At 35.3% G+C, this 24828-nt stretch overlaps 3 protein-coding genes and 6 long non-coding RNA genes across 9 annotated transcripts; 3 read left to right on the top strand and 6 right to left on the bottom strand.

Moving 5' to 3' along the window:
* Positions 1-2637: 2637 nt before the first annotated feature.
* LOC124325984 lies at positions 2638-3510 on the bottom strand. The gene is made up of 2 exons (XR_006915485.1): positions 3040-3510; positions 2638-2953 (listed from the first exon to the last, which is right to left on the bottom strand). It is a non-coding gene; the product is annotated as an uncharacterized LOC124325984 (long non-coding RNA).
* A 2597-nt stretch (positions 3511-6107) lies between these two features.
* On the top strand, positions 6108-6927 carry LOC124326012. The gene is made up of 3 exons (XR_006915500.1): positions 6108-6169; positions 6671-6758; positions 6829-6927. It is a non-coding gene; the product is annotated as an uncharacterized LOC124326012 (long non-coding RNA).
* A 236-nt stretch (positions 6928-7163) lies between these two features.
* On the top strand, positions 7164-8427 carry LOC124340861. Its single transcript, XM_046793646.1, has 6 exons — positions 7164-7315; positions 7372-7482; positions 7556-7639; positions 7700-8116; positions 8183-8290; positions 8357-8427. Exons 1-6 carry the CDS (start codon positions 7237-7239, stop codon positions 8425-8427), a joined length of 870 nt encoding a protein of 289 aa, XP_046649602.1. The 5' UTR covers positions 7164-7236.
* Positions 8428-9389: 962 nt separating this feature from the next.
* On the top strand, positions 9390-10924 carry LOC124325821. The gene is made up of 7 exons (XM_046784448.1): positions 9390-9505; positions 9565-9682; positions 9743-9834; positions 9895-10018; positions 10084-10197; positions 10262-10417; positions 10472-10924. Exons 1-7 carry the CDS (start codon positions 9410-9412, stop codon positions 10903-10905), a joined length of 1134 nt encoding a protein of 377 aa, XP_046640404.1. The 5' UTR covers positions 9390-9409; the 3' UTR covers positions 10906-10924.
* Positions 10925-12523: 1599 nt separating this feature from the next.
* Positions 12524-13814, bottom strand: LOC124325837. Its single transcript, XM_046784449.1, has 2 exons — positions 13663-13814; positions 12524-13605 (listed from the first exon to the last, which is right to left on the bottom strand). The coding sequence occupies exons 1-2, from the start codon at positions 13776-13778 to the stop codon at positions 12621-12623; spliced, it is 1101 nt and encodes a 366-aa protein (XP_046640405.1). The 5' UTR covers positions 13779-13814; the 3' UTR covers positions 12524-12620.
* A 701-nt stretch (positions 13815-14515) lies between these two features.
* Positions 14516-14965, bottom strand: LOC124325994. Its single transcript, XR_006915490.1, has 2 exons — positions 14873-14965; positions 14516-14795 (listed from the first exon to the last, which is right to left on the bottom strand). It is a non-coding gene; the product is annotated as an uncharacterized LOC124325994 (long non-coding RNA).
* Positions 14966-15326: 361 nt separating this feature from the next.
* Positions 15327-16251, bottom strand: LOC124326003. Its single transcript, XR_006915498.1, has 3 exons — positions 16203-16251; positions 15614-15701; positions 15327-15543 (listed from the first exon to the last, which is right to left on the bottom strand). It is a non-coding gene; the product is annotated as an uncharacterized LOC124326003 (long non-coding RNA).
* A 2950-nt stretch (positions 16252-19201) lies between these two features.
* LOC124325961 lies at positions 19202-19975 on the bottom strand. Its single transcript, XR_006915471.1, has 2 exons — positions 19603-19975; positions 19202-19517 (listed from the first exon to the last, which is right to left on the bottom strand). It is a non-coding gene; the product is annotated as an uncharacterized LOC124325961 (long non-coding RNA).
* Positions 19976-23079: 3104 nt separating this feature from the next.
* On the bottom strand, positions 23080-24144 carry LOC124326015. Its single transcript, XR_006915501.1, has 3 exons — positions 24034-24144; positions 23834-23965; positions 23080-23765 (listed from the first exon to the last, which is right to left on the bottom strand). It is a non-coding gene; the product is annotated as an uncharacterized LOC124326015 (long non-coding RNA).
* Between the last annotated feature and the right edge of the window lie 684 nt (positions 24145-24828).

The raw sequence follows: 24828 nt of genomic DNA, 5'->3' as shown, positions 1-24828 counted from the left end.
CAAAGAATTTCAATTTTTAATTATTAAGGAGGTCAATTAGGAAACACTCAAATGCGCTCAAAATGTGATAAAGTCTGCGACCCAACTATATAGGTATAGGCTGTATATATTAAAAACTGACTGAGGTAATAAAAGGGAAGGTGTTTGTGATCTGACCTGGGACCACAACATTTCGTTGCCTACTATACATTGACAGCACGAGCACATCCCAGGTAACAATTTTCATGTCGTTTTGATGTGCTGTTGAAATACTTTTGACATCAACTTTTAGACAAAAAAAGAATGAAAAGAGTAATATCGTTTGGATATCAATGTTGTCGCGCCAACGAAGTTCGTTTGGACATGAAAAAATAACATCAATTTTGTCACATGAAAATGACGTTTGAATATTTTTTCTCCGTATGACATTGAAACCACGTCTAATTATGTTTATAACAAAGATATACAAAACACTGCCTTAAATGGATGTCAATTAAACCGCATGACATTGATATCAATAAAAATGCATGAATTAGATATCACTGTTAAAAAACTTAACAACTATAAACGCCCTAAATTCTCGCTAAACCAGATCTGGGGTTCCCAAACCCGAAAAATTTGTATCGTATCGCAATACGAAACGTTCGGGGTTGTATAGAAGACTAATAAAATATACGACATGGGCCTGTATTGAACCTTCAACCTTTGACTTCCGAGCTCAGCTCGCTAACCACTTGACCAATTGACTTGTTTAAATGTTATATATTTATGAATTACATTTGAACCTGTACGTAAGGACTTAGAAAGTTTTATAGTCTTTGTTAGTATAGAAAATAAGAGTTAGAGGGTAGCGGGCGTGTTGGTCGAAAAAACTAGTACTTAAACTTAATATTATACGATAGAATACTTACGTTTTCAGAAATCGATATAATTTTAATAAAAGGAAAGGGATGCATGCTTGAAAATATTTCAAGTTGGAAAATGTGATATGTATAAATGAAAATTGATCTACTTGACAAGTAGTTTGCAAATACTTTTGATTAATACACAATTTTGGTTCACTGCACGTCAGTTTCATGTGATCTATCCTTTCAATTTTATTTGGGCAGTTAAAAAAATATATGTTATTGGTAAAAGCAGTGGAAGATTAATGTGTGCGTTTCATATTTCAAAAAGGATGTTAAACAGCATTAATTTATTTATTAAGATGTCCATTTTCTATTTGAAAATGTATTATATAGAAAATAGTACATCATTTAAATGTCCGTTTCATAGCATAAATTGTAAAAGAAAAACGATGTGAACATAAATTTGTAAATTACGTGTCCATTTTTTATTCGAAAAATGATATAACGAAAAGCATGTCAATAGCAAGTATTTGGAATATGATGTCAATATTAATATATCAATTTCATGTCAATTTTGCATTTCAAGAATTTGTATCGGAAAACGTTACATCAATAACATGTCGTTATGATATTTTAAAAATGATATTGAATTTTACACTTAAAGTACGTGTCCATTTTTTATTCGAAAAATGATATTTAAAAAAGAATGTCAATAGCAAGTCATTTTCTTATTTGAAATATGATGTCAATATTAATATATCAATTTCATGTCAATTTTGCATTTCAAGAATTTGTATCGGAAAACGTTACATCAATAACATGTCGTTATGATATTTTAAAAATGATATCGAATTTTACACTTAAAGTACGTGTCCATTTTTTATTCGAAAAATGATATTTAAAAAAGAATGTCAATAGCAAGTCATTTTCTTATTTGAAATATGATGTCAATATTAATATATCAATTTCATGTCAATTTTTTATTTCAAAAAATTGTATCGGAAAACGTTACATCAATAACATGTCGTTATGATATTTTAAATATGATGTCAAATTTTACACATTATTTTCGCATGTTTTTAATTTACGTAAAATTACTGAATGTCAAATTCACGTGATTTGCATATACAAAAATTGATGTCAATTTTTGTACAGTAAATAATACATTAAAAAATATCAGAAAATAGATTAGAATTTTTCATTAACAAATGTAATGTCACATACATATCCATTTCGTATCATACATGGGATGTCAAATAATTTATAACAAATTCATGTCAAATTCATGTCAACTAATTGACAGGAACATCAAAATGACATGGGAATATCAAATAGACATCCCAATGACATCCAATGCTACCTGGGATATCACTGAATCAATCAAGAAAAACGTAGGCTATTGCACGTGATATCTATATGGCCTTCTGAATTTAATTAATCTTTCGTTATCGTGTTGAATTTGGATTACATATTCAACTGGCGTTTGCTGCGAACCCAAAATTCATTTTGGAATTTTAATTTTTGAAAACAGGAAAGTTATAGCGCTTAACAACGTAACAACACTTTCAAAATTTGCTATGTGTTGAGCTATGTTGTTGTTCCTATTTGGGTTCTCCAAACGATTTTGAAAGTGTCCACAACAATTTAGATCTGTAAAAATGATTACAAAGTCAGAGATGCTGAGCATTTGTATGATGTGTATTATCAGAGTTGGAAGGTTGCATATATATCCACAATTATACAAATATTGCTCGGGTTAATTGAAACCAAAAGATTTTGATAGGACAGACTTGGATTTTCTTATTTATTCCCCATTTTTTTATTAAATTCTGCAGTTGTTTCGGATAATCTCGGTCGGATAACAAATTCGGTCCAGTTCGGTTGCATGTAAAACAAGTGATGAACTACTATTTCGGTTAGGGTGATTCTGCACCACACCTGTCGGGTGCACCGCAGTGAAGAGCAAAGAAAGGTCTGCAGCCACATCCTCCACCATCGCAACGCCAACGACAACAGTTGCCTTGGGATAAATCGCCATTTTCACAGCAGAAACATCCCTCGACGAGTCCACCAAACTCGCTGACAATTGCCAGCAGCACCAAAGACACCATCAAAATCATCAGAAGCTAAAAAGGTGCATATGCAGCAATATAAAACAAATAAACAAACATTGCAATAGAATAACTTTGGATTTGAGATAAATTGTTATTACCGATTTGGCCATTTTTTTTCTGTAAGGAAGGCTAAACGAGTTCAGCTGTTCAATAAGTTGTGATAATATTGGCTGATTTTCGAGCCCTTTTTATACTAGATCCAAAACCAACTCCCCACTGGCTCTACAGCAGCATGGCTCCCCCTCTTCCTAGTTAGTCAGTAACACAAGTGCCGTAAACTGTGCCAAGCAGCACTGCAAACGGGTGCGCAAAAACTTGGGCTTTCAGCAGTGTCTTTTGCTGGGTTCTTCCTGGTCCCCAATCCGGGATTTCCCCGCAAAAACTAGTACTCCTGCTGGTATGCCTTGCGGCGAAGAAAGGTCTTTGATCTTCTAATATATAGATGTGTTTCTCCTTAAGAGATACATGGCAAAAACTGGTTGAAACTGATAATGAATAAAAGCTATTGGCTATAACCATGGACACAAATACAATCTGGTCATGCCAATTTTGTGAAAAACACGGCCCCACTGCGGAGAAAACCCTGCTGGAATAACCTGGAAAAAACATAGAAATGGACGCGATACAATCTCCTTATTCCTTTTCTCTTATATCTGTATATAGACGCATAAATTATATCAGCCCATAGCTCCAGAACGTGAAATTCACGTGCGCGGAAACGAAAAGAAAATCGTCGTCACTCAATCTCCTTTGCACCGTGTAAAAATGGAATCATTTTCATCCGAATGTTCAAACAAGAAACATCTCAACATCCACTTTTAATTTTTTGCCAATCATATTATCCTGCCTTATTGTCTGCAATAACATAAAATGTAAGTAATCAGACAATAAAGCTCTAACGATGCAATACAAGTTTCGTTTATTGCAGTTTATTTATATTTAACGATTTTATTGATTGTGAGAAGGTCTCGTCTTTTGTTTTGTCAAACCAAAAAACTCAGCGTCACCAGCACGCAGCGGGTAAAACCCTTCGGAATGACCTGGGAAAACCTATTCGTGACTACTACCTCTTCGTGTCACGACGCATACATTATCAGCCAATTAGCTCCAGAACGTGAAATTCCCGTGCGCGGAAACGAAAACAAACTATCATCCATCAGTCGATGACGACCGTGTCCGCTGTTGACTGGAAGGTGGGCGACAACGGATTGAGTCGCTGGGACGGCAATTGTTATCATCTTATTAACGATTACGATTATATGATATACACTACTGATGTTGAGCGTTGCTCAGAACTTTGCATCGCTAATTCTGCATGCATTTACTTCTCTTATGGAGAAGACAATGGATTATCTGATGGAGATGAAAAATGTTACATGTATTACCATCCCAACGGAATCCCTAATGTCTACTCCCAGCAGGCACTAGAATGGATTTGTGGTTACATTATCGATCGTATCGGTAATGTAACCGATAAGCCGATAAGCAGCTGATCCCAGCTGATCTATTTATAGCGCATCATGCAAAACGTCAGCGTTGTAAACGCCAAAAATCACGTTCCGAAAATATATGGACACAATAATGTAATATGTAAATGATTCCCTTAACAACAACCGACAACAACAAAAACAGAAAAGAAATTGGAATAATTTATATCCGTCGGCAAATACATTTTGATTAGAGTTCTGCCATCTTAAATATTTTTTCTTATTCATTGATGACGTAAAAGTGATTCCCCTACATCAAACAGCTGCTGTCAAAAGTTGGTCATATCAGAGTCAATTAAGTTATTTCTGAGACAGTAATAAAATTAGAACCAGCAGCAAACAACCGGCCGCAACGGTTGTCGCCACGCAAGTCATTTATTTACCGCGAGATTAATGCAGTACCTTTTAATATAATACAGCATATAAATAATTAAAGTGAATTGCAGTTATATAATATAGGGTACTATTCTATGCATAATAACGCGATTTGATTGTGATTACAAGATGAAGGTCTCATCGTCGGTTTTTTTCGATTTTTCTCCTCATTTCAGCCGTTACGTGGATTATACTTTGTCCAACACTTGGATGGAAGGTGACGACGGTTTAAGTCGCTGGAACATGAATTGCCGCCGGTATGTTGGCGATTTTTTTTAAAGCAGGATCGATATACTTTTTTCCTCCTTTCTTTCATTCTTTCTTTCTTTCTTTGTTGTTTGTTTTACGTTCCGGGGGAAAGGTACGTTTATTGTGTGACTATTCTACGGTTTTACGTGTTGCAAGTTTTGGGGCGTATTTTTCCATTTATTTAAAAAATCGAAAATGTTAGGAAGGGACAACCAAAAATCATCGCGGAGAAAAAGAATGGCGAGTAATCCGTAAACAATACTTCAACCTGCCATAAAAACCCGAAAAATTCGGGTTTACTAGCAAATTTAAATTTACATACAGATCTCGTAGTAAAAATTCACGGATCCAAAAGCAAAGGGCTGCACACTCGACAATGATGGGGACAACCAATGACTAGTGAATAATGAAAAATGTACGTCATACCTGTTGCTGATTGCTGGTGATTCATCAATTCCTGGTGCACACTGTCGCACACTGTGCGCTTGGCAAATTTTTTTAATGAATTGAAGAGAAAAACATGGTAATGCAAATCATTTAGATAAATAAAAATCGAGAATTCCATTAATCAACGAAATTGCCAAATCAATAACATGTCTTAACTCATCATGTTTATAAAGGTAAATCTTCCTCCAAATCTCTTTTTGAGAATCGCATAGGAAAAGATGAGGATCGTGATGACTTTTCCTTCGATTGAACTCTGCGATTTTTCTCTCAACAACTTCGCCAGTCCAAAATGATCCTTTTGGGTTGCGTTCTCTCTTTCTTCGTTCATTTTTTCGTATAGCGCGTTCATGTTCAAATAGTCAGCGGTGACTGACGACTCCATTTGGCCGCAGATGATTTCATCCAATTGTAAAGGTCGACACAACGGAATCATTGTGTCACCGATAAGAAGAACTTAAATACTATGAGGTGACTTTACTCACAATGTCAAAGTGAAGTGTCTAAGACCAACGGGAATAATTAAGGCTAAACAATGTATTGATAACGGACAGATCATACAATAAGGTGAACTAATAATATTAAATAGTGAGACGATAAATAAGTGAGACAATACTACCAACACGGAACTGGTGAGCTAGCTCAAACGCTCGTCCTCAAAATGCGCTCTCAGGTTAGTAGGGAAAAACGAGTGCCGCCGCGGTGGCCAATTTGTCGTTCCAGATTTGTTGATTTCGGCGGCCATTTTGTTTTTTCTTAAATAGGCCCGTATATTTTTACTTTATTTTCTTATTAATTATCAATATTTGAGCTTTTTTATGGTGTTTTTCGTGCTTAGCTTTTAAATTAACCCTATGTTTATCTATTTCCAGTCATTTTGTCTTAATATTGTTACCAGATTTCTTTCTCTCTCTTGCCTAGGAACTGTCAAAATGGTTAATTCGTTATTTTAAGATATATTTATCATATTAAGTAACTCAGTTTATTACAGGTGAGATTTCCTTCAGTAATCTGCTTTTTTTCCCATCAAAATACCCCCATTTGTTTGTAAAATATCAATTATGGGGTATGGCTTGGTCAGTTCGCTAAGTTGTTCCTTGCATTTTACATTCTGTCTATAGGTAGTTTGCAGCCATTCAATTTTATTAACCATTATCTATTATTATTTATCCAGGGACCCTTTTTCTGAAGAAATTACCAGTATTATTGGTTATCAGTTGGATTTTCTTCATCGTGAACTATGAAGGCTAGAATGAGAACATGTAAGTTGTTTTTCTTTTATTGGAATAGCTTCCATTGTATTTCAATTAATTTAAATGTGTTCTTTGATAGGTTCCTGTGTTAAGCAACCTCATACAGATTCAGATTCAGTTTTATATTCTTAGTTTAGTTAAAATTTTCCTTCGCTCTGAAGCATAGGGTAAAATGGAGTTTTTTTAATTTGAACTTAAATTTGAATTGTTTTAAGTGGATCTCAATTAATTATTATGTTTTGTTTCATATTTTATTTGTAAACAGTCTAAATTTTGCAAATTCAATTTATTTGAAAATACAATTTAATTTTTTTAATTTGGATACTGTTTAGTACTTTTTGCAGACGCATCTTTCTGTTTACATTTTTCAGTCCGGCTGTCCCCACTGTCAACTGTAATATATTGCGTGTTTTATTTTAGTTTGTAATTTAATAGTGTTTTAATTTTTTAATTCTAGAGTAGCTATTGAATTAGTTTAATTGGAAATATGGAACGTAAAGGTTGTGATTTAAGAAGCGAAGAACAAAAGGCTCGAGTTAAGAAGTACAATGACAGTCGAAGAAAAGGTTTGTGTTTTTTAGACAAATGAAATATTTCAAATGTTAAATTTGCTTTATTTAAGGAATGAAATCTTTCGGACTATTTGCTAGTGGTGCGGATAACTCAGGAGACGGTTCTAAACAGAAAAGTTCTGAACTTGTTGCTCAAAGTAGGAATAAGCGAAAGAGAGATGGTAAACTTGATTGTTTTATTCTTTGTATATCTTATTCCAAAACTACTTTATTGTTCTACTTTGATTGTTTTAGAAAGTTTTTATCGGTGGCCAGATATCCATGATCAACCAGCTGATTCATGTGATTTTGAACCAGATTTAAACCAAACTGTACCCCGTAAGAGCAGTTTTTAAATGTTTGTAGTATTATCATATTAATTTCTTTTCGTGTCCATAGAATTCCTGCAAAGTGCTCTTGAAAGTTTTTCTCTCTTAGAGCAAAATACTGGACTGTCTAGTGAAATCATGAAATCAGCTAATGACCGTCTTGACAAAATGAAGAAGGATAAAAGAGCAGTGAAAAGAAACAAAGAATGTTTAGATGAAGCTTGGTTAGAAATGGAACAAGAGGTCTTCTCTGCATTTGTTTGTTCAAAAGCCTGTTTGAAAAAAGAATGTGAATCCTGCTTTGAGAAACACGAAATCCTGATTAAGTGTTATCACTGTAAAAAGCATTTATGTGCTCAATGTGATTTAGTTCCTCACTTAAATAGTCCTTTTCATCAAAGAATAGTTTTTTTTATTGATTTCACATCAAAACATCTGTTGTCTCATGAATTTATAGATCCCAAAAGTGGAGTTGTTTTTCAGAAAGGTATTATTTATTCTATGGATGGATGACATTTATTTTTAATAATTATATTATTTAAAACATTATCAGAAATAGCTGTTCCTGTTTTTAGTCGAAATTCCTGCAAAAATTGTAATCAGACTGGAACTGTTTCCTCCCTAGCGGGATCTAAACCATGTATTGTGGTCACTATGGATGGTAATCGCCCAAACACTTGCAATTTACATAAATCTGTGGAGGAATAATTTATAATTTTCATTACAGGAAGATTTGATTTGTACGAATCAGTATTTCAGTGTAAAAGTTGTGATTCAATTTACCCTGCAGAAATTTAAGACTACATTGCGTCTGATTACTTTCCTGGAAACCCCAAAAGAACGAATTTTTTTATTTCTTCTGATCTCTCAGAGTTTTGGTTTCATCTCAAGTATTTAACACCTGGTACCTCCGAACAAAAATTTCTTGAAACATTATCTGCCAAATCACTCAAGGCAGGAAGGGTAAGACTGAATCAAAATCTATGTATTTTTATTGATAATTTTTTTAAATTTTTATCATATTGAAATACTAGAATGGTACAATAAATACTCCGCTTTTTAACAAAGCCGTGAAGGCTTATGAATATATCAGTCACTTAGTTGATACCAAAATTTGTAAAATGGAGAAACGGCGATGCAGATCTTGCACTCCATTTCAATTGTCGTGCCATCCTGATGGCGATCACAAGTTAATCAAAAGAAGACGCCTCAATGAGTATTAATTAAAAGGTTATAGTGTTATCATTATAAAAAATATTTTAAACGTTTTTCTCTTTAGACGAGTTAAAAGGTCATGGTACGGCGATGCCATAATTATGCGGGATGAAGACTTTGATGTCTTAAACAAAAAAATCAACAGTTATAAACCGCAAGTATGGTACTATAGAATATTTATATTTTTTCTCTATACTGTATTCTATTTACGTGATTTCAGGGGAAAAATACAATAGGAGCTCAAAAATGTGGAAACTCACAGTTTGAGGCTGCCCGAGAAGTTTCGAAACGATTTAAGGGGTTAGAGGTAACCGGCAACGTAATGACGTCCTGTGGGCATGGCGTAATTCAGTGCTCAATTGACATGCACGAAGGGGAAACCTTCCGTCATACCTTTGCATCTCATGTTAAAGTGCACTCACTGAAAAACCAAAAACAGCATAAGAATTTAAATATTACTGAAACCGAAAAGAACACTGAAGATGAATCTGCAAACACCGTTTTTTTTGGACCAAAATTTTTTGTCAACGACTTCGTGTGTCAATACTGGCCATTCGCGATCAAGATGGGAGAGCTATCAGAGGCCTACTCATATCTTACTTCTGATATGGTCCCTTTCCTCTCTCGGCTACACGGCCAAGCGCATAGCTGGCCATGCCAAGTATTGAAATTTATTAGAAAAAGATAATTTTATATTAATTATTTCGTTTGTCGTTACAGATCCTACATTTTGGTCATTGGAGAGATGGATCAGCTGGAACTTTAGGAGAAGAACAGGAACAAGTATTTTCTACTTTTTCAAGCTATAGTAATTCAACAAAAACAATGGGAGCAGCAAGTATGGAGTGGTTTTTATTGTTTTCATTATTTATATATGAAAGTTCGAATTATTAATCAGACAGACGAGATTTTTTAACCGGAGCAATGTTTTATTGGAACGGCAGAAAAGAAAAAGGAATGGCTCGTACTCTCACTAGACGAATGCTGATTGTATAACAACTAGTAATGTTATCGATTTAATATTCGTAAATTAACACTTAACATCTTTAGGCTATATATAGAGTTCAGTTTTATCATGAAAGACTGAACAAATTACTATCAGCGAAAAAAATGAAATTGTCTGAATTACCTGTAATTCAAGCTTCGTTGGAAGAAGAGGCCCGTGTTGCACGAGGTAACTGAAAAGTCTGAAGTATATAACGCTTATTTTCTTCGTTTCTAAAACTTCTTTGAATTTAGAGAAAGAGAAGATCGTCAAATTAAAGTGGGATTACCTATCGGAGTTAAAAAGTGAACTGGAACGAATTCACTTCCAACACGTAACTTTGCACGACAGAATTTCGAGTGTGGCAGGTAATAAGGTCCTTAAGGTGAAATGTAAGTAATTGTATACTAATTACCCTTTTTGTTTTTCTAGTTTCTTGCAAATGGCGAACTAAACTTAGACGAAAGCAAACTTTATTAAAAGCGAAAGCTGTTACAGTAATGAACGACATAAACGACCTGGCTAACGTTATGGTGACCGAGCAAAATTTCTTGGATGGCGTTTTTCCGTGGGATTCTAACCAAAACGGTAATTTAATTCAAATGCGATAAAAAATAAGTTGCTATAACTTCTTCATTTTAGTTTCGTTCAAGGATAACTTCAAATTAGTTGATTGTTGGATGCTGTACAAACGAAACACAGAACAGATTCTTCAATGCAAACTAGAAATGTCACAATTCATCACAACAATCAGTGAAGATATTTTGTCGATGCAACATGAAATAAGAAACTACAACTCGACGGATGAATTCTCTTTCTCTGTAAGCAACTGCCCAATGAATATTTCTGTATTTCAACAATCTGAAATAGTCATCAAAATGCAAGAAGTGAAACGTCTCGAAATGTTATTGTCAGACTCGCTCGCCTTAAAACAATACTTTTATGAAGAAAATTTAGATGATGATGATTTGGTTTTCGAAGATGATTGTACGGATGATTATATTGCTGATGGTGATGGTATTGACAAAGATGATTTATGTGATGAAATTGAATGTTCCTCCGACGATGAATTTTAAATACATGAGATGATTCGTGTTTTGATTGAACAATCTTTCACAGTATTATTAATAGTTTGAAAAGACAAATTTAAAGCCTACCTATTCAAAAATTGGTTATAAGATATCTTCTTTCTAATGTGAATTTATAGTACATTTTTTGCGGTCATCAACGAATATACGCAAGAAAAATTTTTGCGGTCATCAACGAATACACGCAAGGAGAAGTAAACGTAGAAGCCATGAAATAATAATGTAGCATATTACCAGGTTTATTGTCAAATTTGAAGTTTTGCGCATTATTTAAAATATTGCTTATTTGCTATAAGAATAAAAGCAAACTTTTTAATGTTGATGAAATGTATTTCTAAGAAAATGTGAATTGCGGAAGATGAATAATGTTAAGATAAATGAAGGAACCATCAAACCATAATGTACGAACAGGTATATTAACAAATTCAAATGTTGTGCGTAAAGCACTATCTCACATTACACTTTTCAAAATTACGGACACATCGTATCGTGTATCAAAATTAAATAACATAACTGAATATCTCTCATTATAGGAAGCTTTCGTATCGGTAAAATTACAAATGAAATTATGAAACTCAATTCTCTTTTCCGTTTTATCGTTATTTTCACTTATGCGCTGGAGTAAAAACATAAACTAATGCTACTAAAGCTTTCTTACTTTTTCTAATGAAATTTTTTAAGTAAAAATGAACATGAATTTTAACAATTATTGATTCCCGTAAAATATAATCTAGTTGGAATACAACATTCGGTCACAATTGAAAAAATTGTTTATAGAAAAGGGGACGAGGTTCAAGCGCCAGATACATTTTTTTTGTGGAGATCATCGAAACGTTATTATGAAATGAATGCTAGCGCACCATATTTGGAAGAAAGTCTTATACATTATCCATGTATGTAAATTCCTATTATTTTTACAATGTTTTTAGAATCATGCTGAATAGAGGGAGTATTTTCACTATATTGCGTGGAAGCGTATAGCATAAGCGTCAGCGTTAAAAATCGCCTGGCGTATTACAGGTAGATGCATAGAAAATGGACGGTATTTTACTTCAAATTTGGATTCAGCGTTGAATTTCGAGTATAAGGTGCTAATTTCATAATTTTTTTCTGGAATTTGTCGATTGCGTCAAAAAAATTTTCGCAAAAAAGGTCGCCTAGATCATGTAAGCGAGTTGCTTCGTTTTGGTTCTACCAAAAAATTGGTCGAAAACGAATAACTCTCGCAGGCTACCTATAAAAATGATGAGATTTACACTACGTACTCAACTTTTTACACTAAATTCAATAATGATCTCTAAAACAGTATATTTTATATGCATGCACTTTAATTCTTACAAAACAATTTTATCACGATCACGCATATAATTCTATGTAGGCTAACGCTAATAACATAACATTATTGCACTTAAAGTCAACTTTTCACGCGGTATCGGAATATGGATTCAAAACAGTGTATGTGCTGCTCAAATCTAACTTAATCAGTTCTTTGTTTTTTACTTTAAAAAACTTCAATCAGGTTAACTAATTTTGACTAATTTTCAAAATAAATGATACTGTACTTTACATATGCAGTATAATTAGGAAAACAGTAAACATGAATCCATAAATGACACAAAGATTTTATTTCGTTTCAAGATTACAATACATTAATTTAAAAAACACGTTGCGCAATGACGACAATATTCATCCGACACAAATATTCACTTTTTCTGTGTACTTGATGGAGGAGAGCAGCTGTCATCTCTGGGCAGTTGGTTTTTCTTTAAAGGTGCATTAACAGATGTTTTCCTTCCTTTTTCTGGTGTACATAAGTATGAAAGTATGGAACAACTGGTATGTTTAATTTTTTTCTTTACAGGTGCACTTTGAACAGTTTCCGTTTCTTTTTCTGATGTACAATGAGAGAGTATGGCACAGCTGGTAGTAAGAGATTGATTGGTATTTTCCCCATTTTCAGGGTATTTGCGCTTTCTAGCAGCGGCAACAGCCGAAAATGCTTTATTTTTAGATCTAGATTTCTCTAAAGGTAAACCTCCATTAATACCTTCCGAACTTTCTGATTGGCAAGTTGGTTTCTGTTTGGTACGACGTGTCTCGCTAGGCGAATCCTTCGTTTTCTCAACTGACTTGAGTAAACTCTTAGCAGGAAATGAAAATTTGGTAGAAATATCACAGTTGATATTTGAGTGCGTATTTGCCTTTAAAGAAGGCACGAGGGAATTCGTAGATCTCACTGGGGAAACAATTTTCGGTTGACTTAGAGAGTCAAGTGCCATTGCTTCATCCTCAGAAAATTCAAATATGTCTAGAGGGTTTTCTAACAAAGATAGTGGGTTATCGTTTGCCAAATTTTCATCGTCAGTTACTATGGAGACAAGGGAAATTTCTTCGGAAGTTGTGATTTTAGTAATAGGCGTTTCACAAATTGAATCTTGTCCGTGAATGGGATCTTCATTGATTCGGTCCTTCACTAAACTGACTGAAAGATTGGACGAACAAATTTTCTGTGGGGTGTAAGACTGGGATGATGTGACATTATTTGGTGCTGATGGTAAACATGCAGAGCTTTTCGCAATCAAATTTGGAGGGGGAGAACAAGTAACTGGACCTTGAATTGGATTTGATTTTTTGTTCACCGGCTTTTTGGGTTTCACAGATGCTAACTTCTCATTCTTCTTTTTTCTCCTGTAGAAAGATAATAATATAATGAAAGCAATAGTTTTTCATTGAATAAATTCTTACTGTTCTTCCAGCAATTTCAGCCTTTTCACTGTAGCTGCCTTTTTTACAGCAATTGCAACTTCATTTCTTGCAATTTCTGTTGTATTTTTGTCATTTTCATCAATGACTGAATCCATGGTTTTCTTAGTAACATGTTTCTTTTCAGGTTTTTTCCCAGAATAAGGTTCTACATAAAGAAAAAAAAATATGTGGTTAAACGAGTTTTAATTTAAGTCTTGAAAGGTTCAATTTACCAATCCATGTTTTAGTAGCTGTATCTAATGTCGAGTAAACTTTTTCTCCCAGCTTTGTGGAATACAAGAACCCATCAGCATGTTCTCCAAAAGATTCTAAAAATCTGGTTGGAATTTTTTTGTTCGGTGCTACATAGCATAAGATGGTTTGAACTTTCGCATGAATGCTGAGTTCTTCAGCCTAAATAAATTCATAATTTTAATGATCAGAGAACGTAACGGTGTAAAACGCTTGTTATTAAAGTCAAAACTTACCAAATCCCGCATCTTTTTTATTTTCCTTTTGGTTGAAGCTGCAGAAAAAGGGCCTCTGATGGTAGGTATCTGTCTATCAGTAAAAGCACCCAAGCATAAGTGCATGGGTTTTTCATTACTTCCCACATTTGAATCTTCATTACTTTCTGACATATCATCTTCATTTTCATCCATATTTTGTTATAAAAACACTCAATTTAAAGAAAGGAATTTTTTAAAGAACAAATTTGTCCACGAGGAAAGCAATATTGTGATACTGGCTTTAACTTCGTCTGTACAATAAACAATCGATTATCGATACGATATCAATAAACTACAAATGTTAACCGAAACTAGTATTGTATGTAACATAAAAACTAACGACATTTCAGAAATGGATAATAAACTGTAATATTTTTCTTCAACTTATTTCATTCAATTAAAAGAACTATTTCAAACAACTTTTCCTAAAACAGTTTTGAAGATATTTAACTTACAATTTTGTCACATTTAGTTTAAAATATCAAATTAAAGTATAATAAATTCATAACCAATTCTTTTTTTCCATAAAGCCTTCAAATATTTCAACTTGATTCTTGCCATTGTGAACCAAGCATCGTGTGAAACATGAAACAAATCCACAGCTTGACCACAAGTCTCTGAAAACTGAGAAAAACATTCTGAAAAATAAAAAAGTAGACCAAAAATGATTTAGAAGAAGATAGGAAAAATATTAGATTTACCATTTCTTTTACGATTCTTACTTTTAGCCACAGAAATTAGTCCAGTCTTTTGTTCTAAGAGAGAAAAACTTTCAGGAGCACTTTGCAGGAATTCCAGGGACACGAAAAGAAATTAATATGATAATACTACAAACATTTAAAAACTGCTCTTACGGGGTACAGTTTGGTTGAAATCTGGTTCAAAATCAAATGAATCAGCTGGTTGATCATGGATATCTGGCCACCGATAAAAACTTTCTAAAACAATCAAAGTAGAATAATAAAGTAGTTTTGGAATAAGATACACAAAGAATAAAACAATCAAGGTTACCATCTCTCTCAAAATCTCTCTAAAAAACGCAGCATATTACAGTTGACAGTGGGGACAGCCGAACTGAAAAATGTAAACAAGTATAGAAAGATGCGTCTGCAAAAAGTGCTAAACAGTATCCAAATTTAAAAAATTAAATTGTATTTTCAAATAAATTGAATTTGCAAAATTTAGACTGTTTACAAATAAAATATGAAACAAAACATAATAATTAATTGAGATCCACTTAAAACAATTCAAATTTAAGTTCAAATTAACAAAACTCCATTTTACCCTATGCTTCAGAGCGAAGGAAAATTTTAACTAAACTAAGAATATAAAACTGAATCTGAATCTGTATGAGGTTGCTTAACACAGGAACCTATCAAAGAACACATTTAAATTAATTGAAATACAATGGAAGCTATTCCAATAAAAGAAAAACAACTTACATGTTCTCATTCTAGCCTTCATAGTTCACGATGAAGAAAATCCAACTGATAACCAATAATACTGGTAATTTCTTCAGAAAAAGGGTCCCTGGATAAATAATAATAGATAATGGTTAATAAAATTGAATGGCTGCAAACTACCTAAAGACAGAATGTAAAATGCAAGGAACAACTTAGCGAACTGACCAAGCCATACCCCATAATTGATATTTTACAAACAAATGGGGGTATTTTGATGGGAAAAAAAGCAGGTTACTGAAGGAAATCTCACCTGTAATAAACTGAGTTACTTAATATGATAAATATATCTTAAAATAACAAATTAACCATTTTGACAGTTCCTAGGCAAGAGAGAGAAAGAAATCTGGTAACAATATTAAAACAAAATGACTGGAAATAGATAAACATAGGGTTAATTTAAAAGCTAAGCACGAAAAACACCATAAAAAAGCTCAAATATTGATAATTAATAAGAAAATAAAGTAAAAATATACGGGCCTATTTAAGAAAAAACAAAATGGCCGCCGAAATCAACAAATCTGGAACGACAAATTGGCCACCGCGGCAGCACTCGTTTTTCCCTACTAACCTGAGAGCGCATTTTGAGGACGAGCGTTTGAGCTAGCTCACCAGTTCCGTGTTGAATACTACTTGTATGGAGAAAATGTGGTAGCGGGCTGAGCGGTTAGGCTTGTCAAAAAACGGCAAGTTTCGAGGTACAGTTGGAAATGGCACTTAGCTTAAATAACAGGCACTGAGCACAAGGGAAAATATAACTAATACAATGCCAAAAGGAGAGTGTGACTGGAACACAATGGTAGTGTGAATGCCGTGGGAGAATGCAGTACAGAATAACATTTACATACAGTTTTTATACTAATTCTGGCTGCACGGTTAGCATAGGCCTAGAGAGGGAGTATAGGGAACAGACATGTTTAGGCCTAGAGAGGATAGTATAGGGAAACGTGACCCGACACGTTAAGACATGGTCAGAGCGAACGAGAAGGGAGGAAAATATATTTATATAGTGGCATAAAAGATAAAAGTACGCCTAAAGTTAATATAGCGAAAAGGAAAAGGGGATAGTAAAAAGGGAAAGGGATGGGGCGAGTTGGCGGCAGAGATGGGGCGAGTTGGCGGTAGATGGGGCAAGTTGGTGGCAGAGATAGGGCGAGTTGGCGGCAGATTCAAATGGTAGCAGCCTCCTCTGGTATGAGATGGAGTATAGCGGAAGCGACATCTAGTAGTCGACGTTAGAGATTGTCTTGTAGAAAGGGAAAGTAACAGAAAAACGGGAGTCGACCGAGCGTTCTGTTACACAATTGACTGAAAGAGGATCTCTCCTTTGGATACGTTTTCCAGCAATTGCTCATCATTTCCCCGAAGATATTGGGGGCAAGGGCTGGTTTGTCCATCCGATGTCCGTTAAGAATTTCCTTTATGAGAATGTGACCGACGTCCAACCCTAATCTATACAATGACGTTACTAAACTTTATATGTCCAGGATTTTAGGCTATTATATGAAAGGATTGTAGGTATATATATCTCGACCGTCTTGTCGGATATTTCCGTTGATTTAGTCCGCTCGTGCACCGCGCGGAAGGACGACGACAAACTGGTGCGGTTGGCTGCTGAGGTTCGGATTGTTATCATCTCAGAAATAACTTAATTGACTCTGATAAGAGAAATTTCTTACATACACTTTTGACACCAGCTGCGTTTTGATATCAGCACGTCACCAATCAATAAGAAAAGAACATTTAAGATGGCTGAACTATGGATCAAATGTATTGGCCAGCAATAAATAGTTTTGATACTGTCAAACATGACAACCAGATGAAAACTATAAAATCTCAATTCCTTTTTTTGTTATTGTTGAGGGAATCAATAGCATGATACATTTTTGTGTCCATATTTTCCGAACATGATTTTTGGCGTTTTCAAAGCCGCGGTTCTATATTTCGTTTGTATAATTCAACTGCTTATCCGACTAAATTGAGACGACTGGGAATGTAACCACAAGTCTACCCTGCTTCATGCTCGGAAAAAAATCCTCTGAAATCGCTAAACATGAAACAGTATCCATTTCCATGAGCAAAATGAGTGCATTGAAAATTGGCGTAGCAAATTCCTCCGCATTTCTCACCGGTACTGGGCATGTAACCGATGTTTTCGCCTGAATAATAACAATTATAACATTTTTTTACAGTCATTTTAACTTTTTATTATATAGGACTTACATTTAATGTTGTAGATTTAGAGAAAGAAGATGATTGGCAAGTAGTTACAAAGTGCTGAGATGTTTCTTGGATGAATATTCGGATGGAACTGATTCCATTTTTTTACGGCGCAAGGAGACTGATGGACGAGTTTCTTTTCTTTTCCGCGCACGTGATTTTCACCTTTTGGCTCTAATTGGCTGATAATTTTTGCGTCTTGGCACGAAGACGAATGAGGTAGTATAGTCGCGTCTATAGGGTTTTTCCAGGTCATTCCACAGGGTTTTCACTGCGTGCTGGATGGTGCCGGGATTTTCGCCAAAATTTGCATGACCAGGTTGTGTCCACAATATTTTAAAAAACGAATTTGAGGTCCACATTTTGTTCATCTACCATCAAACCGGATACAATTACTAGTTTAGGTTTACTATTAAATATTATTGGCCTCATTACGCCAAGGAGAGAGAGAGCAGCACGAAAGACCTGACAGCACATTAGAACACAATTGTGAAAATAAAACCTGATGGCACTTCATCCAAAAATATCGTCAAATTTTGAAAGTTAGAAAAAGGAAATTGCAATAATATACTTGCGCGGGGAACCTCAGCAGGAACTGGGTTTTTCCCGAATGCCTTGCAGTAGATTTTCTATAAATCTCACAGTGGGACAACCAGGGACAAACCTTAGGCTTATTGAGCTCTCATTTTCATTTCTTATACAAAGAATTTCAATTTTTAATTATTAAGGAGGTCAATTAGGAAACACTCAAATGCGCTCAAAATGTGATAAAGTCTGCGACCCAACTATATAGCTATAGGCTGTATATATTAAATACTGACTGAGGTAATAAAAGGGAAGGTGTTTGTGATCTGACCTGGGACCACAACATTTCGTTGCCTACTTTACATTGACAGCACGAGCACATATCACTGAATCAATCAAGAAAAACGTAGGCTATTGCACGTGATATCTATATGGCCTTCTGAATTTAATTAATCTTTCGTTATCGTGTTGAATTTGGATTACATATTCAACTGGCGTTTGCTGCGAACCCAAAATTCATTTTGGAATTTTAATTTTTGAAAACAGGAAAGTTATAGCGCTTAACAACGTAACAACACTTTCAAAATTTGCTATGTGTTGAGCTATGTTGTTGTTCCTATTTGGGTTCTTCAAACGATTTTTAAAGTGTCCACAACAATTTAGATCTGTAAAAATGATTACAAAGTCAGAGCTGCTGAGCATTTGTATGATGTGTATTATCAGAGTTGGAAGGTTGCATATATATCCACAATTATACAAATATTGCTCGGGTTAATTGAAACCAAAAGATTTTGATAGGACAGACTTGGATTTTCTTATTTATTCCCCATTTTTTTATTAAATTCTGCAGTTGTTTCGGATAATCTCGGTCGGATAACAAATTCGGTCCAGTTCGGTTGCATGTAAAACAAGTGATGAACTACTATTTCGGTTAGGGTGATTCTGCACCACACCTGTCGGGTGCACCGCAGTGAAGAGCAAAGAAAGGTCTGCAGCCACATCCTCCACCATCGCAACGCCAACGACAACAGTTGCCTTGGGATAAATCGCCATTTTCACAGCAGAAACATCCCTCGACGAGTCCACCGAACTCGCTGACAATTGCCAGCAGCACCAAAGACACCATCAAAATCATCAGAAGCTAAAAAGGTGCATATGCAGCATATAAAACAAATAAACAAACATTGCAATAGAATAACTTTGGATTTGAGATAAATTGTTATTACCGATTTGGCCATTTTTTTTCTGTAAGGAAGGCTAAACGAGTTCAGCTGTTCAATAAGTTGTGATAATATTGGCTGATTTTCGAGCCCTTTTTATACTAGATCCAAAACCAACTCCCCACTGGCTCTACAGCAGCATGGCTCCCCCTCTTCCTAGTTAGTCAGTAACACAAGTGCCGTAAACTGTGCCAAGCAGCACTGCAAACGGGTGCGCAAAAACTTGGGCTTTCAGCAGTGTCTTTTGCTGGGTTCTTCCTGGTCCCCAATCCGGGATTTCCCCGCAAAAACTAGTACTCCTGCTGGTATGCCTTGCGGCGAAGAAAGGTCTTTGATCTTCTAATATATAGATGTGTTTCTCCTTAAGAGATACATGGCAAAAACTGGTTGAAACTGATAATGAATAAAAGCTATTGGCTATAACCATGGACACAAATACAATCTGGTCATGCCAATTTTGTGAAAAACCCGGCCCCACTGCGGAGAAAACCCTGCTGGAATAACCTGGAAAAAACATAGAAATGGACGCGATACAATCTCCTTATTCCTTTTCTCTTATATCTGTATATAGACGCATAAATTATATCAGCCCATAGCTCCAGAACGTGAAATTCACGTGCGCGGAAACGAAAAGAAAATCGTCGTCACTCAATCTCCTTTGCACCGTGTAAAAATGGAATCATTTTCATCCGAATGTTCAAACAAGAAACATCTCAACATCCACTTTTAATTTTTTGCCAATCATTTTATCCTTCCTTATTGTCTGCAATAACATAAAATGTAAGTAATCAGACAATAAAGCTCTAACGATGCAATACAAGTTTCGTTTATTGCAGTTTATTTATATTTAACGATTTTATTGATTGTGAGAAGGTCTCGTCTTTTGTTTTGTCAAACCAAAAAACCCAGCGTCACCAGCACGCAGCGGATAAAACCCTTCAGAATGACCTGGGAAAACCTAGCCGCGACTACTACCTCTTCGTGTCACGACGCATACATTATCAGCCAATTAACTCCAGAACGTGAAATTCCCGTGCGCGGAAACGAAAACAAACTATCGTCCATCAGTCGATGACGACCGTGTCCGCTGTTGACTGGAAGGTGGGCGACAACGGATTGAGTCGCTGGGACAGCAATTGTCATCATCTTATTAACGATTACGATTATATGATATACACTACTGATGTTGAGCATTGCTCAGAATTTTGCATCGCTAATTCTGCATGCATTTACTTCTCTTGTGGGGAAGACAATGGATTATCTGATGGAGATGGAAAATGTTACATGTATTACCATCCCAGCGGAATCCCTAATGTCTACTCCCAGCAGGCACTAGAATGGATTTGTGGTTACATTATCGATCGTATCGGTAATGTAACCGATAAGCCGATAAGCAGCTGATAATAATAATAATAATAATATATTGCATTTCTATGAGGCGCTCTTTTACATAAGCACAAATGATCAAAGGCGCCTTTTGGCTCACGACTGAAGCAGGGAAATCATCATTTATACGCAATACGGAAAAAGTGAGTTTTAAGTGCAGTACGGAAGCGAGGAAGAGAAGAGGCTGAGCGAACAGACACAGGTAGTTTGTTCCAAACAGTGGGTGCATAATTAGAAAATGCTCTATTGCCGTAAGATTTCACATGAATCGAAGGCAGAACAAGATCATAAAGAGCAGAGGGGGCTACGGAGGACCCCAGAACACGACCACCTCGACCGTCGACTACACGGCGAGATATTAGGCTGGACAAGTAGGAGGGAGCACAACGATTTAAGGCAGCGGTACGTCCACGTCAGCGCTGATCTATTTATAGCGCATCATGCAAAACGTCAGCTTTGTAAACGCCAAAAATCAAGTTCGGAAAATACATGGACAAAATAATGTAATATGCAAATGATTCCCTCAACAACAACAAAAAAAGAAAAGAAATTGGAATAATTTATATCCGTCGGCAAATACATTTCGATTAGAGTTCTGCCATCTTAAATATTTTTTTCTTATTCATTGATGACGTAAAAGTGATTCCCCTACATCAAACAGCTGGTGTCAAAAGTTGGTCATATCAGAGTCAATTAAGTTATTTCTGAGATAATAATAAAATTAGAACCAGCAGCAGACAACCGGCTGCACCGGTTGTCGCCACGCAAGTAATTATTTACCGCGGGATTAATGCAGTAGACTGGAGTAAAACGGGACGGTTTTCGTTTGCCCCCTATATCTCCCCAACTAATCATTTAACTTCTTTAAAAAAAATTTTTAATGTATTCCCTATTGTAATGTACCCCCCATATTTTTTGTATAATTTTATAATAAACCATTTCCCCATAAAAGACCTTTAAAGTTTACTCAGATTTATGGGAGGAGCCTATTTTTGGGGTAAGTGAGGACACTGGGGTGGGTGGTGAGGGACGTCCTCCGTTTTCACCTTAAAATTCATTAATAAAATTGAAAAAAATTGAAAAAGTGTTCCACTGCATAGACTCTTTGAGTTTATAAATGTTTCAATTTGATTATTTTGTTAATGAACCTTTTTTTCTTATATAAACAAAATTCCTTATGGAGCAGTAGGACATCCTGCGTTGCTAGGTCAGGAAATCGAGCCTCTTAAAAATGCTGTACGCTGATTGGTCCGTAACTGTCCCAAATTAGCCAAAAACAGCTGTCCCGATTTCCCGGTTTAGACACTTTTTTTTTAAAGTTAATACTGTCTAAACTAATTGCTCTAAAATTCTAATTTTTGTTTCTAACGATCAAGAAATGATTCAGCTTCATTTCCATACTACATTTACATAACATTATCGTTTATTTGTTTCTATAAACATAAAATGGCGGAGACAAAAATTTCTAAAAAAAAACCGTTTTTTTAGTTTTGTCAATAACTCATGCAGTTATTGACAAAACTCAACCAAAATTCATGCCAAAGTATATTATACGCATTTAAATATTATACCAAAAAAATTTTAAATTTTATGAACATCTACTATTTTTCCCCCCACTGTCCCTTTTGACCCGGTGTCCCGGTATACTCCAGTCTCCCCTACCTTTTAATATACAGCATACAGATAATTAAAATGAATTGCAGTTATATAATATAGGGTACTATTCTATAAATAATAACGCGATTTGATTGTGATTACAAGATGAAGGTCTCATCGTCTGTTTTTGTCGACATTTCTCCTCATTTCGGCCGTTACGTGGATTATACTTTGTCCAACACTTGGATGGAAGGTGGCGACGGTTTTTTACTTTACTTTACTCCTCCTTTCTTTTTTCTTTGTTGTTTTGTTTTAGATTCCGGGGGAAAGGTACGTTTATTGTGTGACTATATTGCGGATTTTACGTATTGCAAGTTTTAGGGCGTATTTTTCCATTTATTTATTTTTAAAATCGAAAACGTTTGGAAGGGAGAACCAAAATTCATCGCGGACAAAAAAAGTGGCAGGTAATCCGTAAACAATACTTCCGGAAAATCGGGTAGACTAGCAAATTTTTAAATTGACAGACAGATCTCGTAGTAAAAATTCACGGATCCAAAAGCAAAGGGCTGCACACTCGAAAATGATGGGGACAACCAATGACTAGTGAATAATGAAAAATGCACGTCATACCTGTTGCTGATTGCTGGTGATTCACCGATTCCTGATGCACATTGTACGCTTGTCAGATTTTTTTAATGAATTAAAGAGAAAGACATGGTAATTCAAATCATTTAGATAAATAGAAATCGAGAATTCCACTAATCAATGACATTGACAGTTCAATAACATGGACTAATCACGTTTATAAAGATAAATCTTCCTCCGCATCTATTTTTGAGAATCGCATGGGAAAAGATGAGGACCGTGATGACTTTTCCTTCGGTTGAGCTTTCGGGTTTTCACTCAACAACTTGGACAGTCCAAAATGATCCTTTTGGGTTGCGTTCTTTCTTTCTTCGTTCTGTTTTTCGTACGGCGCGTTCATGTTCAAATAGTCAACGGTGACTGACGACTCCATTTGGCCGCAGATAATCTCCTCCAATTGACTGAAAGTGGGTGTCTCCTTTGGATCCGTTTACAGCAATTTCTCATCATTTCCCTGAAGATATTGGGGGCAAGGGCTGGTTTGTCCATCCGATGTCCGTTTAGAATTTCCTTCAACAGAATGTGGCCGACGTCCATGCCTAATATTACATGAATATTCAAATAAGTTTTATGTTATAGTGCGAAGATGAAATTGACTTATTCCAACCTGGATAGGGAACTTATTTCCCAGAGAAAAGAGTTCCCAGAGAACAACTCCGTACGACCACACGTCAGATTGGCTGGAAAAGATGCGATCCGTCAAGGATTCAATCGCCATCCATTTGAGCGGCATTAAACCCTGACATTCCACGGAACGTTAATTTTAGTCTTGAAAGATATCTAAAGATTAAGTGAATTTTGAATCACCTGTCCATTTTTTTCGTAATTTTCCTCGTAGTACATTTTCCTCGTCATTCCAAAATCGGCCGCTTTAGCAATTCCATCGTCAGCGAGTAAAATATTTTGGGCAGCCAAATCGCCATGGAGAACCTTTTCATGGGACGTGAAGTCATGAAACAATGGGGTCTTACAATGGGGTCAAAATCAAATTGCATTGTCTCGTACCTTTTTCTTCGCCAGGTAGTCCATTTCTCGCGCTATTTGAAAAGACCGAGAAATGAGATCCTTCGTTGAAATCGCCCTATCAAAATCGGGATCCAGATTCCGTTGTTTATAAGAGTCTGCAATAGAAAGTCAATAACAAAAGGGATGATTAATGTTATTCTTCATTTAATGTAATTGTGGGAGGTTATTTACTTGAAACGTCCAAGATTTCAGTAGATGAATTGATGCCAGAAGGATCGTAAGATTGCCCACTTGTTTCCAATGTTAATGGGTTTTCACAAACTATTATCCTGTGTATCACATAAACGTTCAACTGTTTTATAACGTCAAATTTAAATCCATATTTTTACCTGACGATGTTGTTGCTTCCCAATATGTCTTCCGCTCGCAGGTTCCCAAACTCGTCCACCAGATTAATAAAATTGTTCCTGTGGTTTATCAAAAACGTTTGCAAATTGCCGAAACGACAATATTCAACGATCTCTAAAAGTTCTCCTGAAAAATAAAAAGAAGAAAAACGAACTAATTTAGAAAGACAACACACATCAGATTATTTAAAATAAACCTTTATAATGCATTTGCTTGGTGCAGGCTTCC

This window comes from Daphnia pulicaria, chromosome 1 (genome assembly GCF_021234035.1).
Source record: "Daphnia pulicaria isolate SC F1-1A chromosome 1, SC_F0-13Bv2, whole genome shotgun sequence".
Taxonomy (NCBI): Eukaryota; Metazoa; Arthropoda; class Branchiopoda; order Diplostraca; family Daphniidae; genus Daphnia; species Daphnia pulicaria.
The sequence above is the reverse complement of the archived record's forward strand: the minus strand, read 5'-3'. Positions and strand labels throughout refer to the sequence as shown.

What these genes read in the sequence shown, in the direction of transcription:
- LOC124325837 (XM_046784449.1), bottom strand. Translation starts at nt 13,778, where the DNA reads ATGGATTCAGTCATTGATGAAAATGACAAAAATACAACAGAAATTGCA. An exon ending in CTGAAATTGCTGGAAGAACA is followed by an intron (nt 13,606 to 13,662) that starts GTAAGAATTTAT and finishes ATCTTTCTACAG; the next exon opens with GAGAAAAAAGAAGAATGAGA.
- LOC124340861 (XM_046793646.1), top strand. Translation starts at nt 7,237, where the DNA reads ATGGAACGTAAAGGTTGTGATTTAAGAAGCGAAGAACAAAAGGCTCGA. An exon ending in GAATAAGCGAAAGAGAGATG is followed by an intron (nt 7,483 to 7,555) that starts GTAAACTTGATT and finishes TGATTGTTTTAG; the next exon opens with AAAGTTTTTATCGGTGGCCA. An exon ending in TGGAGTTGTTTTTCAGAAAG is followed by an intron (nt 8,117 to 8,182) that starts GTATTATTTATT and finishes AAACATTATCAG; the next exon opens with AAATAGCTGTTCCTGTTTTT.
- LOC124325821 (XM_046784448.1), top strand. Translation starts at nt 9,410, where the DNA reads ATGGGAGAGCTATCAGAGGCCTACTCATATCTTACTTCTGATATGGTC. An exon ending in TCACTAGACGAATGCTGATT is followed by an intron (nt 9,835 to 9,894) that starts GTATAACAACTA and finishes TAACATCTTTAG; the next exon opens with GCTATATATAGAGTTCAGTT. An exon ending in AGAGGCCCGTGTTGCACGAG is followed by an intron (nt 10,019 to 10,083) that starts GTAACTGAAAAG and finishes CTTTGAATTTAG; the next exon opens with AGAAAGAGAAGATCGTCAAA.